This window comes from Macrotis lagotis, chromosome 1 (assembly GCF_037893015.1).
Source record: "Macrotis lagotis isolate mMagLag1 chromosome 1, bilby.v1.9.chrom.fasta, whole genome shotgun sequence".
Classification (NCBI taxonomy): Eukaryota; Metazoa; Chordata; class Mammalia; order Peramelemorphia; family Peramelidae; genus Macrotis; species Macrotis lagotis.
The window spans coordinates 293,050,658-293,069,366 of NC_133658.1; the positions used below are offsets into that span (position 1 = coordinate 293,050,658).

Genomic DNA, 18,709 nt, shown 5'->3' on the forward strand with positions numbered 1-18,709 from the left:
ACACATGCACTGAAGCCCACAGCTTCGCATGCACACACTGACATGATGCCCACAGGAACATCAGGTGCTCTTCCTTCCCCTCACCGGCCCCTGACTGTCCTTACTAGCCTGCGCGTGCAGCAGGTGGCCCAGACATGCATCCACTCAGCAGATCCACAGGAGCACACGCATGGGCCTACTCACAACAAAGAAGCTTGCCCAGGTTCAGGTGTGCTCACAGAGGGACACGCACCTGGACCACCCCGGAGTCTGATCTGCCATACTACCCCCTCTGCTCCCCAATGCCTACTCTGTCTAGGAAGTCCAGGGGGCAATTCAGGGCACCAGGGCAGGGGCACTGCTCTCCCATCAGAAACCATGTCCAGCTCCAGGCTCCCCAGCCAGAGGTTGCCAAGCTAGAGTTTCAAACCTCTGAAAGGGGTCTTTCCTGGGGTGCCACGTCTGGTCAGACACCTGCATGGCCCCCTGCCCTCTGTGTGAAGGTGCATCCTTCCGGAGGATGATGGGAAATGTGCCTGCTCCAGATCCTAAAATAGTGGCCTTTTGTAAATTTACACTCCTCCCCAACATGTGCCCTCTGCTCTGGAGAGACTAGTTTTCTTACCATCCCCCACATAAACCCTATTCATTTCTGCCTTTGTACCTTTGCCCAAGCAGACCTTCCCCAACCTTATTCTTAAGAGGCCTGACTAGCAATTTTTTTTGCATTCGTCCCTGGGGAGAAAGTTTGTCCCTAGAACAGCATTCATCCCTAGGCAGGAAGTTTGTCCCTACAATAGTTCCTATAATGCTGAAGGCCTGGCTTCTGATAGGGTAGGAATTAGGGGGCAGGGCCAAAGGTACAGCTTCCAAGGGGGAGAAAATGGCCTCTAGGACACCAAGGGATTTTTACACTACCGAAAAACTGGTCATTGTGGGTGGATAGAAGAAATACAACTCTAGGACAGTACCCTCTAAGTTACTTAAAAAAGTTTTTTTTTTTGCATTTTAAAATTAAATTTTCCTTTTTTAATTAAGGACAAAACTCCAGTGGCCTTACCTTAGTTACTGTTCTGCTTCTCTTTATTCCTTCCCTCCTCCTCCTCCTTCTCCCCTCAAAATCCTTCAAGACTCCGTTCAAATCCTACCTCTTTGAAGAGTTTTTTTCTAGCACCTTCAAATCTCTCCTTTTCTCTGAGTTCCTACAGTGCTTCTGGTCTGGACTATACTGTTTAGCTCTTAATTGACCTCTAAATGTTAAATATATTTTAACCACTTTATGAACCATTTGAGAGCAGAGACTCTGAAGTAAAGAGTTGTGGGCAAAGTATGACCTGTGTGGTCCAATCCACTCTAGTCCCCAAGGGAACAGCCACCAACTCCTAGCTCACCATCCTGTCCTGAGGCCTGGTCTGCAGTCGTCTCTGACCCCAGGCAGTCCCACTCCATCCAGCCTTTGGTCTTCATAGGCCAAAGAATGGAGTTTATCTCTGACTCTGACTCTCTCTCTCTCTCTCTCTCTCTCTCTCTCTCTCTCTCTCTCTCTCTCTCTTTTGTTACCACAAGGAAAAATCTGATTTCTATTGGGCAGCATGGAACAGGAGGAAATGTACTTAGGTTTGGGATCTGGAGATCTAGATTTGAATTCCATCTGGAGACCTGGATTTGAATTCCATCTCCATCACTTACTAGCTCTGTGACTATGAGTTAATCTTTTCACCTCTTCTGGTCTCAATTTCTTCATCTATAAAATTAAGGGGGTTGAGCTAGATCATCATTTAAGTTGCCTAACAGTTACTAGTTCTGGGTATGCTAATAATTATTTATTCAATAATAACAATTATTAGCTCCTGGGCTCCTGGTGGGACACAGACAGGCTACTGTTCTCCATCCAGCCTTCCAAACTATAACTTGATGATACTGATCTAATTTTGGTTCCTTGCAGTGAGCAGAACCAAAAGAAATCAGACTAAAGTTAGATTTTGGGAGGATCTTCTTTAGGAAAGAGGTCTGAGATAGGAAGATGTAATAGAAGATTTGGAGCCTCTTTCCCTTTGTATAGGACATGCTGGGGTGAGGATAAGGACAAAGTGTTGTCAGGATGCTCAGGGGCCTGTTGGTAGAAGGACAGCCCAGGCATCCTGTTTCCCAGTCCTCCATATGCAGACACACTCCTGACAATCTTTCATCCTCTCACACATACACATACATACACACACACACACACACACACACACACAGGCACCACATACCTTCCCCACTACACACGCCATGGCCTTTGCTCTAGGGGACCCGAAAGGCAGGCAGAGGTGGTCATGGGAGTAGCTAAGAAGATTCAAGGACACTGCGGGGTGGGGTATGCAGGAGGGGAAGCATCACTAGTGATGGCTGCTTCCTTCCTGGTAGGGTATGATGCAGCATTCCCTCACCAGGCCTGACTTCGGACTGAAGTCACTCATTCCTCACAGAGGGAAGAGGTAGAAGCTTTTCAGGGCATTCAGAGGGCTGGAATGAACACATCCCCTGGCACCTCTGGCCCAAGGCAGGAAGTACAGGCAGCCCTAAGGGATGCCCAGCTCCCAGTGTCCCCCTCATCCACTGTAAACAGGTTTAAAGAATAGTAGAGGAGGGGAGGAGAAAGGAATGATATCAGCTTGCAGAGAAAAGACAGAGGAACTAGGCAAGGGGAGGAGTGCAGAGATGAGTGAAGGTAGGTGAGGAAGTGCCATGCATCCAAGATCCCAGATCCACAGCCCAGTGACTTCTTACAAAGCCTGGTGGACCTCAGGCTGCTTCTACTGGATGAAGGCCTGGAACAGCCCTGACTGAACCCTTGCCAGGCAGGCTACGTCCCTCCCCTTCCTTCCAGGCCCTTCTGTTGGGGTTAAAAATGATGACAGCAGATTGGAAGCTGGGCCCTAGTCCTCAGGAGGCTCCACCTCCATTCTTGTCCCCCAACCTGGGCTCAGGTTCCTGGGCAGTTCTTTCTTGCCCAATGGAGCTCTACTGCCTTCCTCGGACCCTGCAGGTGTAGGGGGAGCCACAGGTCCACCTGCTTACCTGGAAGCCCAACCCTTCTCTGTTCTGGGGGGCGGGGTGCTACTGGTCAGGATGCAAAGGGCTCCACCGCAAAGAGGAGCACTGCCCAGCAGACCTCTGCAAAGTCCCAGAAATGGACTGGGCCCTCACTGTCCTGAATCCAGAAAGGTGGGGACCCCACTGCATGTTCCCTCCCCTAGACCACCTCCCCCCCCCCGCTCACCTGGGAACCCCCGGGGGGGGGCACGGTTGGGCCTGGACGGCACCTGAGGGGGTGGTCCGAAGGGGTCAGGGGAAGCCCCCGGCCGGGAGGGCACGGGGGGGCGCCCCCCCCAGGGCGGACCCAGCAGGCGGAGGCCCAGGAGCAGGGCCCCGGGAGCCGGGCCGGGCTGGGGGCACGGCGGGGGCTCGCCTTTGTGGGGTGGGGCTGGACGTGGGTGACCTGCGGGGGACGCAGAGAGAGAAGGAAAGGGAAGGTGAATGCCCGGCCCCCGGGGAGCACAGGCAGGCCGGCCTGGCCGGTGGTGCCCCGCCTTCCTAGAGCCCCCCTAGGATCCCCTCCCGGCCGCCTGCTTCTCCCCATCCTGTCTTCTGTGAGTAAGCTCCACCCGGGTCCTGGGTCCCGGGGAGCCTGCCTCCCTCCTGCCCCGGGGTGGGTCGGGGTGGGGGCGGCCGGACCCGCCCCTGGTACCTGCGTCCGGCCGGTACACTCTGCACCTGCAGCCAGGAGTCGTCCACAGGCGGTGGCATGGGCGTGCTGATGGTGGTGGTGTTGATGTCCCCGATGATGCCCAGCGCCTCTTTGAGGGCGTGGTACATGCGCAGCATCTCGTCTCTCCGCTGGGCCTGCTCAGCAGACTCCTCCATCAGCGTGTTCTGGTCCCCACACGAGTACAGGTTGGCCAGCAGCTCCGAGTGGATAAAGTCCTTGGTCTGAAAGCAGCAAGTGCACAAGAAGACTGGAAAGGGGCAGGGCTCGGGGCTGCCAGGCCATGCCACCCCAGCGGCCACACCACCCAGGCAGCTGCTGGAACCCAGTCACTTCTCCCTCTGATTCTGTTTTCTCCTCTGTAAAAGGGAGTGTTTAGACTAGAGGATCAGAAAGGCTCTAGATGGAATAACTTGAATTCAATGCCTCAGGTACTAGCTGTGTGACCCCGGGAAAGCCACTTAACTTATCTCAGTCTTCTCTCTAAAACCAGGTATTAACAGTACCAACTCACAAGGTTGCTGTGAGAATCAAATATCAAATTTTTGCAAGCCTCCAAGTGCATTCAGTCTAGTTCTAATACTCTAAAATTATTTCAGAAGCTCTGAATGCAAAATCTTAGAAGTGGAAGGAACCTAAGAATACAGGATATATAAGAGAATGTTAAGAGTTGAGAGATGTTAAAACATCTGGACTCCTGACCATAAGCTCAGCATCTCTTGGATATAATAGATACTATGCTGTTATTGTTCTTCAGTCATTTCAGTCATATGCAACTCTTTGTGACCCCCATGACCCTATTTGAGATTTTCTTGGCAAAGGAACTGGATGGTTTGCTATTTACTTCTTCAACTCATTTTACACACAAGGAAACTGAGGCAAATAGGGTTTATGTGACTTGTCCAGGGTCATGAAGCAGTGTTGGAGGCTGGATTTTCAAATCTAAGGTCTTCTTGACTCCAGGCTCCAGTGCTTTATCCACTGCCCCACCTACTTGCCCATATATACATGATGAACAGCTGTGCATAAATAGACACCCACCTTTGCTAGGTGTTGCTTCCTTTCATCTGTTGACATTAAATGGATCCTATTTTTTTGAAATGCAACCTGAGGAGATAGCTGTGGTGTATTGGAAGAGCTCTGGATTTGGAGTCAGAAATTTGGTTTGTATCCTGACTCTCTACTAATAGTGTAACTATGGGCCGTTTACACTCCTCTTTCTAGGTCTCAATTTATGCATCTGTAAAATGGGGTGTAGGTAGACAATATGGGCTCTATAAATTCTCATCAGCTCTAAACATTATGACCCCATCTTTCTCTGTTTCTCCTCCTCCCATCAGATTAGGAATTTCCCAAGGGCACAGGAATTTTCTTTCCTGTGAAACCTAAGAGTTCTCCTGAGGTCAGGATTTCTTCTTTTTAACCCCCTGTAGGCAGCTAGGTGGTACAGTGATAGATCACCAGGCTTGCAATCAGAAGACTCATTTTTCTGAATTCAAACTCAGGCCTTTAGTAGTTGTATGACACTGGGTAATTCACTTAACCCTATTTGTCTCTGTTTCTTCATCTGTAAAATGAACCAGAGAAGGAAATGGCAAACCACTCCAGTTTCCTTGCCAAGAAAACCCCAAATGGGGTCATGACAAGTCAGACAACTGAAGTGATTCAACAACAAAACCCTCTTTAGTCTAGAATTCCAGTACCTGTAGCTGACTTACATTGTTTATCATGAGATGCATGATAGTTTTGGGCATGAGGTCACGGATGGTCTTGTTCACGATAGCCATGTAGGAATCCACCAGGTTGCGGATGGTCTCCACCTGTCTTTCCAACTGGGGATCCATGGAGTGCATGAAATTGTCTGAGCCATTCTCTTCTGTCTCACTGGCCTGGGGAAGGACAGGAGACATCCATCATACCAGAACTACTTCTGGCCCTCATCTGGAGAAACCCCCTCACTTTGGAGAAATTGAGGCTGCACCTATCTTTCAGTCCCAGTTTATTCCCTTAGCAAGCAGGAGACTAGTCTATGGGCAAACTTCAAGACCCAGCTTAAGTTCCACCTCTTCCAGGAAATTCTTCCTTACTTTCCTCTTCATCTGATCTCATAGCACATTCTAATTCTTTTATGAATTTATATTTTAAATTTTATCATACTTATCCCAATACATTTCTTATCACCCCTCCTAGATCATTAATATCTTGGGGGTAAAAACCCTGTCTTATAAGCACTCCCTGCCCCTAGCAGCCTAGCAGGGTTCTGTTCCTTTTAATGTATAATAATAAATAGCTTTCTGTTGAATGGAGATACTTACTTTCTCTTTGTCCTGTGGGACCATCAAGAAGCAAGGCCAAAATCCAGGTAACCACAATATCATCACAGAGTGAACAGGAACAGAGAAACACAGCAAAGAAAGAAATTCAGTGGCTCATGTCAAGAGAATGGAAATAACCTGAGGCTAAAGATCTTAAAGGGTCTGTGGAAAGAGTTCAGGGAGGTCTAGGAACTTGGATGGAGAAAAAAAGCCACTTCTTTATTTTTATGAAACCGCCAATTAAAATTTAGCATTTTCTTTAGTGATTTAAAAACATTATTCTGAGAAGAGGTTTGGGTTTCACCAGAATGCCTACAGGGTCCAGGAAACAAAAAGAGACTAACAACTCTAAGTCTAAAGGAAAGGATGGGAGGTTCCTTGAGGGAAAAGGGTAGTGAGGGAAAATGCTAGAAATAATAGTTTATAGGAGAAAATATCAAAACCACCAGAGTGGAACAGATGTTGCTCACATATGGGAGAGAAGTGGGAATCATGTGAAACTGCTTCCAACTTAGAGGAAACATGGGAAATTGCCCTGTCTGTGACAGAAAAGGAGGTATAACCAAAAAAAATAGGGGAGAGGGAAGGTTATATAGAGAGAGGAATCCTCTTTTTTTCTCCAGAGTAGAATAGGCTGCTTAACTATTGCCTTTTCCCCTTGATCCTAACACTACAATCCTGTGGTTTCTGGACCATCAGCAGATAGCTTTGTCATCTTGAAGGCCCCAGGCCTAGGACAGTAAGCAAAAAAGGGACAGGAGGAGGGTAAAAGGGGTGGAAGTTGTCTCTTATTTTCTGATTCTGTGAGCAAGTGGGAATTCTCAGGATATTGAAGAGATTTCTGGACTAAAAGAGAAAGGGTTAAGAGGCATCTCCCAGATAAGCTCTCCCATTTATGACAGGACAGAACACTTGGGGTCCCTCGTATGCTAAATTAGGGAGGCAAGGCCCTAACTCTCTTCTTCCCTGTCCTTGAAGCCTAGACTTACCCCAACCCGCTCTGGGTAAACCCCAGCTCTTAGGAAAGATGCTTTCCAACTGTCTACTTCCTCCTGAGTTTCACAGGCCAGCTCCAGCTGTCGGTAATCCTTGTAGACATTCCTGTGGAATAATACATCACCCCCACCCCAGGCAGAGAGTGAGCAGCAGAGACCCAGGCACCCTGGTTCCCAGCCTCAGTTTCCTCTTCAGGTGCCCTTTGTTTGGGATCTAAGATGCCACCACTCTTATCCTCTGTCCTATCCAAGAGAGTGGATGCCCAGTCTTCATGGCCCAAAGCATTATTGCTACTTCCTCTGGGAAGTCATTTGCAATTCTTCCTGTTCTACCAGACTGGGAATGATGCCTGCTTCAAAGCACTTTGCTTCTCTCATGTATTTATCATATTTGTACTCTATTAATTTGTGCACATGTCTTATGGGGATCCTTGATGATAAGACTTGGGGGGATACTCTCTACGTCCTCAGAAGATGAGTACCTGGGGACAAGACACAGGACATCAGATACCTCTGTTCGGTGTTGAAGAGGGCAAAGATATGCTTGCTGGACATAAAGCCCTTTTCCACATCTCTGAGTTTCAAGTTATCCACAGGGAGCATATATTTTTTCTCCTTCTCCTAAAAATGAAGGAGAGAGATAGTAGAGGATTAAGCAGTAGAGAATTGAGCCTAGGATCATGCTGAAAGTTCCCTCGAAAGGATCCTTTTCCTGATCCAGACAGTTCCTGGTTCTGGAAGATTTAGTTTTTTGGCAGCTTTTGCATATTCCAAAGTGGGCACCAGAGGGCACCATCTGCTCAATTTCTCCAAGATAATGCGATCCTGAGATGAGATTGGGGAGCTACTAGGACACACAAGAGCGAAATTGGGAGATGAAGGAGAGAGGGTGGAGGGGAGGGGGAAGGTGGTCTGAGACCATTTTCTGTACTGTTTCCTTAGACTCTATTTTGTATTAGACCCTCTGCCCCCTTGGCAGTCCCATTGAGTAGAGGAATCCCTTGGAGAAAAGGGAGACTTGGGGCTATATGGTTTCCTTTAGTCAACAAACACAATAATTCCAGTGGTGTCCAGTTCTTTGTTCCCAGGGGGAAGGCAGAGGACACAGCCTCAAAGCCCCAGACACCTAGCTGTCCCTACGATGCCCACCCCCACTCTTGCCCATCTTCCTTAGGCCAGGGAGAGGAGAAGATGCTATGTGGCACCCATAGTTCAGCTAAGGCACATAAGCAGCCCAGAGAGGTCACTCTCACTCACCTCTCCTTATGGCTGGCCAGAAGCCATCTACTGTCTTTACAAGATCCATCCCAACTCCAAATGAGGAAGAACTACCTGAGGGATCAGGGTTCTCCTTAAGTTCTGTTCCTGCACCTCCACCCCACTCCCACCCCATTCTTTAGGCCCCTGACCATCCCACTAGCTCACCCCTTCCCAGCCCTGGCTCTGGGCTATAAGACCTGGTTTAGATCAGCCCTCTGACTTCATTTCCTGAGAGCTGAGACAGGAAAGGGGGGGGAGAGCAGTCTGCCTGGGGGCCCCCAGCTTCAAAGGACTGGCTCAACCCCCAGCCCATGTGTTAGCAATCAGGAGGCTCTATGTCAGTGTGTATGTGTGTGAGTGTGTTGTGCATAAGGATACAAGAATGTGTGTATGCAAGGAGGAAGGAGGTATGTAAACAAGAGGGTGTGCAAATTTGTAGTTGGAGGTAAGGGAATTATGTGTTTTTGTGTTTTGTGTCTGTGAGTTCTCTCTGTGTGTGTGTGTGTGTGTGTGTGTGTGTGTGTGTGTATATATATATATATATATATATATATATATATATATATATATATATAAAATCTGGAAAAGAGTCATAGGGTCAGAGATTTGGTTGGCTGGATGATAGGGTCGGAGACCACCTCTCCATCATGCCACTTGGCAAATGTACCAAGTCTGGCTTAGATCAATGGGGCAGGCTGGTGTGTTTATGGATTTACATGTCTTAGCACTTAATGGAGGAAAATATATATATATATATATATATATATATATATATATATATATAGGTCCCTATGTGTTGGCATCACTCAGCATGGATGCATTTTGTTCATGGGCTGATGGTTACAAATTTTAGAGGTGGGGGGGTCCTTTTAGAAACCCCAGCCAATTCCCCAGAAGGTGCTGAAAACATTTTCAAAGGCTCAAGTCTCCCTGGGCAGGGAGGGGTGGGTAGAGGGGAGGAGGAGGTCACTGTCCCCTTTGCCTCCATCCTTCTGCAGTGATATGGTAAAACTGGAAGCTCTCTCCCTGTCTGGCCGGTTTCAGCTCCCCCCTTACTCCCAGGCCCCAGTGACCAGTTCCTCCTCAAATTCACATAAAGCTCTCTTTATCCTGGGCAGGGCAGCCCCGAAGAGGAGAGAGTTGTGGGGCTGCAAAGGGGGAGAAGGGGAGGAGGAGGAGGAGGGAGGGAGAGGAAGTGGGACACATGGCCCAGAGAACATCTGGAATCATTAGAGGGGGAGGCCGGGGCTGCCGCCAGTCGGGATCCCCTCCACTTCTGGGCTTGGACACCAAGGTACAGAAACTGCCTCTTCTCCCCCAGCAACCTTATCCCTTCTTACTTCCTGTTCTCCGCAGCCCCCGGGCTCCCCTCCCGAAGGCCCCTCCTTCCCAGGCTCGAAGCTCGCCCCTGCCACGTCAAATGAGACCGAAGGGGAGCTGGGAGTGGAGGGGGGACGGCGGGGCGGGAGGCCCCCGCGGCTGGGGCGGGGAGAGAGGGGCTCAGATCACAGAGCCCTGGTTTCAGGGGGCGCCCGCACTGCAGAGCGGCGCTGGACAGCGGCGGGAGAGGGCGAGCGGACGGCGGGGCCCGGCCCGGCCCGGCCCCGGCCCGGCCCGGCCCCGGCCCCGGCCCCGGCCCCGGCCCGGCTGCGGCGGGACAGAAGGACACAGACTCCACTCCGTCTACCCAGTGTTTAGACTATCTGTTCAGGACTCCGATATTGTACAGTAGTCTGCACATTGGTTAGGCTGGGCTGGGCTACACACGGTGTCGTGCCCGCGGGCGTGGAGGCGGCCCCCGAGAGGACCCGAGCCACGGGCGCCCTCCCACCTCTTCTCCAGCTGCCAGATCTGCCTGCTTCACCCCTGGACCGGGGTGGGGGGCAAGAAGGGGGAGTCATCGAGGGGGTGGGGGTGCGGTCAAGGAGGGTAAGGGCTCTGCTTTGCAAGGCAGAAGCCCCTGGAGGAGGGAAGGGGGCATGCCTGAAAAGGAATCCGAGGGTAGATGAGGGAGCCCAGGGGACCTGCCCTGGAGCTGGGGGGGGGGGGGGAGAGCCTGCTTCTGATTCTCCAAAAAGTGGTTAAGGTCTCTGAGAACGGGCTAGGTTTGTGGTAGATGGCTCCTGGTTACAAGGCAACCTTATTCTGAGACGGTTTCACTGCCTGATTGATATCCTCCACCCCACCCCACCCACCCCTAAAAATCCCCTTGCTCGGGGTGGAGCAGAAGATGCTGCCCATGGAACCCAGGGATGGGGGGGGTCATGAAGAATGAACCCTCAATTGGACCCAAATGGTCTCCCTGTCACTCACAAATACAAACTCACAGCCTCCCCAAGCATACACTTAAAGCTACCAAATATCCCCAGTCATTCATCCCAAACACAGTCTCCACACGTTCCAACCCCCATTGCCCCATACCTCCAAACAGATGCTCATGAGCATACTAACACTCTCATCCCCCTAAAATATACACCCATTAGAGACTTAAAACCCATGATTCCAAAGACATACACACACCCTCAACACAGAAATACATTCATCGATCAGACACACACCCAATAGACATAGGATTCTTCCAAATGAACTCACACCCTAAACACACCCACTGAAGCAGTTCCCAAATACACAATCCCATTTTCTATCCCTTTCAAATGTGTATGGACATCTCTACACATACACACAACTGGCTAATAGTGTGCTATATATTCACCCTCAAGCTTTCATCATACCCTTTCCAGTCCAACACGATGGGGGGGGGCACAGAAGGCATGTTTTGGGGTGTTTGACCATCCCACAGGTTCATCTATCCACTCACATACACATATTGCGGGCCATGAAGCATTGTTATTTCAATGAAAGCTGACCCTGCAGTCCCACAGCTCTGAGACAGTTAGGGTCTAAAGTAATCCAGGGATGTTTTCTCAAATGGTAAGACCTGAGGAAAGACAAACACACACACATACACACACACACACACACACACACACACACACACACACACACACAAACACAGATCCCTGTCCCCTCCCCCCCCACTAGCTTCAGCCTGGTTATAATGCCTCTATCTCCATCCCTTTTTTAAAGGGGTTCTGGAGTGGGGGGAGAGGTCCTGACTGGGAAAAGAGGTCCAGACACTCCCTCCAGTCTTCCCCCACAAGGAGAGGAGTTGGGAAGCCTCCCTGGGGTGATTGCCAGCTACTACTGCCCCACCCCAGAGGAAGAAATAGGGAAATAACACATCCTAGAATGAGTAGACTTGGGGTAGGGGGTCAAAGAAGAGAGAAACCAATGACAAGAATTTACGGGAATCAGACCTCTTTTTCTGCCATCTCTTGTTGAGAGATTCCCCCCAATACCCCATCTTCTTCCTAATTCCCCACATGATGGAAAAGACCCATTCCTTCTCCCTATCCAAACTCCTCCCCACTTCTTTGCCAGCTGAAGTTCATTACCATGAGTTTTCCCCCCTTCCCCCATTCTCAGGACTCCTCCCGGTCACCTCTGGAATCCAGATGTTAGAGCCAAGCAGCCAAGCTCTTAAAGGAGCCCAAAGGCAAAAGTAGGGATGTGGGAGATATGGGGGAGAGGCCTGGTCCCTGGAGGAGTGGGGTTTGTATAGGAGCCTCTAGGGTAGTCTTGATGACTCCTACCTTCCAAAGTAGAGGAGGTGGAGCCTGGTGGAGATCCTTGACCACTAGGTGTGGGAGGGGGCTGGGGGGAAGGGGTTAACAAGGGTGCTAGGCTGATATGTGTCATGGGCCTATGGGGCCACAAAAGAGGAACGCCCTGAAACTGGGAAAACAGGAAGGCAGCTGGGCTCAGGGTGAAGAGTGGCAAAGTAGTCCCTCTCCACCAACTATCTCCAGTGGCTCCTTCAATCCCTAGAACAGAGAATGACCTCTCCTCTCCCTTCCTTCTCTACTCACTTGAAACTTGATTCCCCCCCCCCTCCTCCAAGAAGCCTTCCCTGATTAGCCCATCTCTCACAGTTCTCATTCTCCCCCCATTTGGCACACACAGCCTCAGGCCTCACTACACAAGTTTCCAAGTGTTTTGTCAGTGTTTTCATGTTTCCAAGGTTTGTTGGAGTTCTCTATGTTCTCTTTCTAGGCCCTGCCCCTCAATCCTTCCCCTAGGACTTTTGGGGATATATGGAAGGGAGGTTTGCCCCGTAGAGAAACCAATTCCTTCTTGCCACTCTGTTCTCCCCTGTAGCCCAAGTTAATCTTGTATGGTCTGGACTCTGGACCCTGGACCCCTGCTAACCACCTAGATATGCAAGGGTGGGTTCTTTTATCGGTTCCCCTAAGAATACTGTTTCTCAAGATTCATGGGATGGAAAGGCCACTGAGCACTGTCAAGGGGCTGGGTGACACCACAGGCAGTTTACACTAGATAATCTCTCTTATGACTCCAAGATTCCATGATGCTAAAATGTCTTATTACAGCCCTTCCTTTGCCCCCACCTCAGGGCAATCAGGATTAAGCAATTTGCCCAGAATCACATAGCTAGTAAATATCAAGAGTCTAAGGCTAGATTTGAATTCAGGTCCTTCTGACTCAAGGACTGGTGTTCTATTCCTCTGTGCCACCTAGCTACCTCATTTCAGCTCTTCTTAAAGGTGGGGTGAGGCTGTGGACATGTAGAGAATATATCCTGTATCCCATCCCTTTGGGTAGACAGGTCTCAGGTCCTACTGGTGAGTACTCACCTCATCATCCTTATACCAGGACAGGTTTTCAGCTGTCAAGACAAACCAATATTCCTTGGAGCCTCCCTTCATGATGCCAATGTTGTTGATGGTCAGCCAGCCCTTCCGGATCACCTGTGGGTACCCCGGGAGTAGAATTGGATCAATGAGGGAAGGGGAAAGAGAGGGAGAACTCATACCCTCCTTGTCGAGATTCTCAGAGGGAGAGCAGAGGGAGTTGGTGCCATAAACCCAAGGGAGGAGAAACTAAAATAGTTCATATACATGCCCTGTAGCTTACTACTTGTGTGATTATATGATCATAAGTCTCTTAATCTCTTTGGGACACAATTTGTTCATCTGCAGAATGACATGTGAAATATATGGCCTCGGAGGCATCTTCTCTAAATTCTCTGAGATCTGAGGCCACAGTTGTAATGAAACCTTCTTTGATTCCCAGAGTTGGATCTTCTCTCTCCCTTCCATCAACTCTCAAGAGGGGGACTTTGTTCCTCTCTGGTACAACAGCTCAGTTATAGAAGGAGCCTCAACCACCATCTAGTCTAATCCATATGTCATTTCTCAGAGAACCATCATTAACAATCCCCAGCGACCTCCAGAGTACACTTGTCAAATATCCAACTCTTAGTGATTTGGGTGATTGTTGTCTTCTCCCTCTTTCTGAGCTAAAAGTTCTCTGAAAGGGTCACTGTATTTACTTTAGAAAGCTCACAATGCTTTTCCTATGGTAGGTAGTATTCATTCAGTCAGTGCTGAATCAATAAATTCACAATATGCCCCTTAGTTGTGCCATCCCCACTCCTGGAGCACTGGGTAGTCCAAAGGGAGGGGATGCTATTTAAGTCATGACTATCCACGATTTTCATAAAGACTGATGACCATTTAAGGACCACTAGGTGAAATCACAGCCGGTGTATTTAAATTCATAATAAGGAACTATTTAACCATCAGAGCTGGCCAGAAGTAAAGACATCTGGCCTCGAGGCAATGAGCTTGCCATCACTGGAAGTGCTCAAGTAGAGGCTCAATGACAAGCTGTCAGGGATACTATAAAAGGGCATTAGATGATATCATAAGATTCCATGTTCCTAAGATGATTGGGTAGGGGAAAAGGTGGGAGATGGAGGCCCAAGACCTTGGCCAGAGATTGTCCCCACGTCACCTCACCTGGGAATTTCATTTAGCAGGAGAACTCATTGGCATAGGCAGTATGGTAGTGGATAGGAGAGGGAGAAGGAAGCCCCAGCCCTAGGACCCTAGGGATCTGATTCTTTTCCCATATGTCCCCCTTTCCCCAAACCCAATCTTAATCTGCAATCAACTCTTGTAAACTGAAGTCTGAATGGATATATTGTGATAAATGTTCACTTACACATGGAAGTCTTTTTCTCAGGTGAGGTCACCACTGCCCACTGGTGTTTCACTGAGCATACACACACACACACACACACACACACACAAACACACACACACACACACACACACACACACACACACACTCCTTCCAGAATGTTCTACTCCTCCCTCACTATTCCACTTTGTCTCCCTCCCCTTTCTATCCAATGAAAATCTAGCCATCCTTTCAAATCCTGCATCATATCCAAGGTGGCAGCACCTCCTGCCTATCCCTCTTAATAGGGCACCCAGATCATTCCCTGAATGATTTCCTGCTCCCCCTCCTCATTGATTGTATACTTTCCTTCCTCAAAGCTCACAGGACTCTATTTTTAACTTTCTTATGCAGATGACAAATCTTGTACTGTTCTTACAACTTATAATCTGTTTTTTTTGGGGTAAGGGTGAGTGTTGAGGGATAGCTTTCTCACTTTGGGGAGGGGAAGGGTATCTAAGGGCAAGCCCAGCTAGCCCTCAATCGCTTGAGAGTCAGTGCAACTAATGGTGGCCCTTAAAAAGTGAGACCCTTGGTACATAAGGCCCCTCCTTTTTTCTGCTTGACCTGGAGAAGTTTCCCATTTCATCTTCTTAGTAATATATTCAAGCCTGTCTGTACTTTCCCATAAACAGGAAAGTCCCCAGTTATCCCAGGGCTGGTAGGAAAGCCCCTTAAGGAAGGACCCTCTCCACTGAAACACACTAATGAAAAGAGGACATTCAAAAAATGAAATGTTGATCTCAGGTTCCTGCAGTCTCTACTTAGGACTCAAAGTACTTCTCTTGTGTCTTATTTTTCTTCCTCACTGGCACCCCTAGGGGAAGGGGAAAGAATGATCCCCCAAAGAGACCAAGTCCCGGACCATCACATTGCAGAGGAATGAGACTTCTTGTCAATATGTGTTAGTTAGGAAGGGTTCAATCAAAGGCCTAAGAAGACAGGCATTCATTCAAGATATTTTTACCTGATCTCTGTCCTTTCCAATCACAACTAGCACAGGATGGAAACATACATATGTGATACTCCTGGGGAGTCAGAGGCCTGTAGCCATTCCATGGAAGAACACCAGGATCAGTGTCTCTAGCTCTGCCACTCACTAGTCGTGTGGCTTGGGACAAGCCTGAACCTCGGTTTCCTCATTTGTATCACTAGTCTTTGCCCTGTGAGTCTCCCAAGGCTTTAACCCTCTCATTGAGGATCACATGATTTTGCGTGTGAAAGTGCTCTGGAAAAGGGACTGTGTGTTCCTGGCATGAGGGAGAAGTTACAGGTTCGCCACTCAAGACCCTCCACAACATGGCAGTCCCAAGACTCCTTCCTAGCCACATTTGCCACAGCTTCCCCTACATGATGTCACTCTGGGTTTCCTTCTAACACACTCCTGGTGTTCCATCTCTCCTCTTTGGATCATCAGTTCTCTAGTTGAGGTCAACCCATCCTTGGAGGTCTAGCTCTGCCTTTATCACCATGACAAAGCCTGGTGGCTTGATGACCTCTTGCTCCCCTAAGGTGGCAGCACCTCCTGCCTATCCTTCTCAATAGGGCACCTCTTGCATTTACCTAGTATCTATCTTTTCACATAGTTATGTCTTATCCCCCCACTCCCTAAAAGAATTAATGGATATAAAATGCTTTGAAAACTTTAAAGTGCTATATAGCTAGGACCCATTATTCCTATTAAAGGAATACATCTTTATCAGTCTTTATCAACCTATATCTTTATCAGCCTTAACCTCAGTGTCCAGCAAAGGCCTAAGAAGACAGGCATTCATTCAAGATGTTTTTACCTGCTCTCTGTCCTTTCCCATCGCAACTAGCACAGGATGGAAACATAAGTATGTGATACTCCTGGGGGGGTCAGAGGCCTGTAACCACTCCTAGTTCCTTCTCCCCACAAACAGAGTTCCCCCATACAACAAGTCCCCCCTCCACACCCCCCTCACCCCCAAATAGTGACAGTCCTGATACTCACCAAAATCTCGTCCTGAAAAGAAGTAACCATAGCAACCGCCATGGAGCATCGGGGAGAGAGGAAAGACCATTACTTGAGAGCTGCCCAGTCAGAGGGCACAGAGCTGGCTGCCACCAGGCATGCTCCCAGACCCTAGAGTTCTCCCCGGGGTTGACTGGCCTTGGCAAGGGGTCCTGTTGGTGTTATCCTGGGTCAAAGGAGGCCTGGGACCCTCTGGATCACAGTTCTATGACTGTCCAGTTAGACAATGACCCATTAAAAAGTGGAGAATCCTTGTGACAAAGCCTGAGAGGACAGGGCCCAACTCTGGGGCAGGGCACCCACCAATTTGGAAACTTCTGGTCCCAAATTTCTGATGCCCTCTGGATATCTGAGGATGCCAGGCTCTAGGGATGGAGCCACCCAAGCTAGACCCTGTCCCCTGGCAGGACAAGAAATAGGTGCCACTTACCTGGTTCCCTGCTGCCTTCTTCTTATTCATCTGACTGCTCCTTTGCTGGGCACTGACAGGAAAGAAAGAGAAGTTTCCTTAGACTTCTCTTCAGAGTTAGATCTCATCATTGCCTTCAGATGCCCCCACTAACCTCTTCTCTTATGTCATGTTATGATCATGAAACTCAAAAGATTTAAGTTGAGAGTATCCTTGCATCTTTGATTCCTAATGAGTCTCCCCACCCCTGCCACCCCTCCCAGCATCCTCTCCTGGTATGTCAGTAGAAAGTAATTTCCTTGAGGGCAGAGATTGTTCTCTTATGGATCAGATCCTCAATATCTCACCTGGTATCTGGCACACCCATAAATGTTTGATGACTGGTTAAAGATAGTCAGAAGGCAAGTGGGGAGTACTCACTTAGCAAAGCCAATGAAGTCCTCATGGTTGGTGTTCATATAGGCCAACTCAATATCAATGAGAAGCATGACCTGAGAGAAAACAAGGAAGTCAGAGGGCAAATGATGGAGGTATAGATGGATGGATGGATGGATGGATGGATGGATGGATGAGAGGAAAGAGAAAGACATGGATGGAAGGTGGAGGAACAGAGCAATGGGAAGGAGAGAAATGGAAAGAGACAAGACTTTGGAGGGATGGATTGGGTTGGGAAGGTAGAAAGACAATGGAAGAACAGATGGAATGGTGGAAAAAGACAAGAGAGGTTGACATACTGAAATGGGTGAGACAAAGAAGAAATATAAAAGGAAGCAGAAATAGAGAAGATTTCAGGCAGAAAAGATTAAAAGAGTGGAAAAAAATGGAGAAAAGTAGAAGCCAAAGAAGAAGGTATCTGAAAGGGTCTCACCTGGTCCTTGGTCTTTCCCTCTCGCTCACGGATATGAGTGGTGACGATGCGTTCCATTTCTTCTCGCAAGTGGGGGTACTGCTGGAGCTGGGGACAGGAGAGAAAGCCACGTACACAAGGGGAACACAGACATGGAGGTCCCTGTGCCCTCTGGGAGGCCTGGTGGGCATGGGAAACACCCTGAGGCAGAATGTCTGTCTTTAGGTGGGGCTAGACCCAAGTATATTCTAGGAGAGGGGGTACAGCTAGATGGTTCTGGGCTGGAGGAATAAGGTGAATGTTTCCTTCAAAGGTCACATCCCAAAGCAAATTGAAGCACAGGTTCAACTCCTGTCCTCTCATCTTAGTCTCCCCAAATGTTTTAGGAGAAGAATGGTTTATAGAACCTATGGGGAGAAACACCTCAGAAACCAGCATCCTTCTTAGTGGTCATCTTGGAAGTGCCCATTTTAAGAATTTCCATCTTACACTGAGAAAGTCTGTGAGGGATAGTGGAAATGAATGGCTTGCAAAGCCTTCAATGGCTTTAGTACCACCTGTATCCTGAGTGGTCCTTGAAGAACATATAGACCAGAAACTGAAGCCAAAGGTGGGTCAGGGGTTGAGGAAGCATTGGGGAAAAGAATCAGACTGGGAACCACTCCCTGATTCCAATCAATGACAGCCTAGGCCAGGAGGTATGAGAAGCAAGGGTCATGGGCACAGGACAGGGGTAACTGTCAATCATGGGCACAAGACACATGCAAGAGCTGGGGACCTAGGACATGCAAAGGTGTAGAGGAAGGCCCAAAGTCTCAGGGGTGGGAGGAACAAGACATGCGCAAGGGCTAGCAGCATGGGCAGTACCCCCATGGGGACATGGCTCAAGCCTTAGCCCTCTCCATGGACTCTATTACATCCTGCCTTCCACTACTTCTCTTTCCTTCTCATGCCCCTATTCTAAATCTGAATACTTTTTGTAGGTTCAGATGGTATCTACAGGCAAGGCCCAGGTATGTCTTCTAGGTTTTCCTTCCAAAAGCTAATCTACTCTA

The 18,709-nt window shown here is 48.9% G+C and overlaps 1 protein-coding gene across 1 annotated transcript in view; it reads right to left on the reverse strand.

The window, feature by feature from the left end:
- The window catches only part of DNM1 (dynamin 1), a 59,791-nt gene that overhangs the window by 3,582 nt on the left and 37,500 nt on the right, over positions 1–18,709 (reverse strand). Inside the window, 12 exon segments of the mRNA XM_074211049.1 lie at positions 3,242–3,341; positions 3,343–3,460; positions 3,710–3,951; positions 5,446–5,616; positions 6,043–6,054; positions 7,032–7,143; positions 7,549–7,658; positions 13,013–13,126; positions 16,378–16,389; positions 16,829–16,880; positions 17,228–17,298; positions 17,676–17,762. Of these exon segments, the coding sequence (XP_074067150.1) occupies positions 3,242–3,341; positions 3,343–3,460; positions 3,710–3,951; positions 5,446–5,616; positions 6,043–6,054; positions 7,032–7,143; positions 7,549–7,658; positions 13,013–13,126; positions 16,378–16,389; positions 16,829–16,880; positions 17,228–17,298; positions 17,676–17,762 (1,201 nt within the window).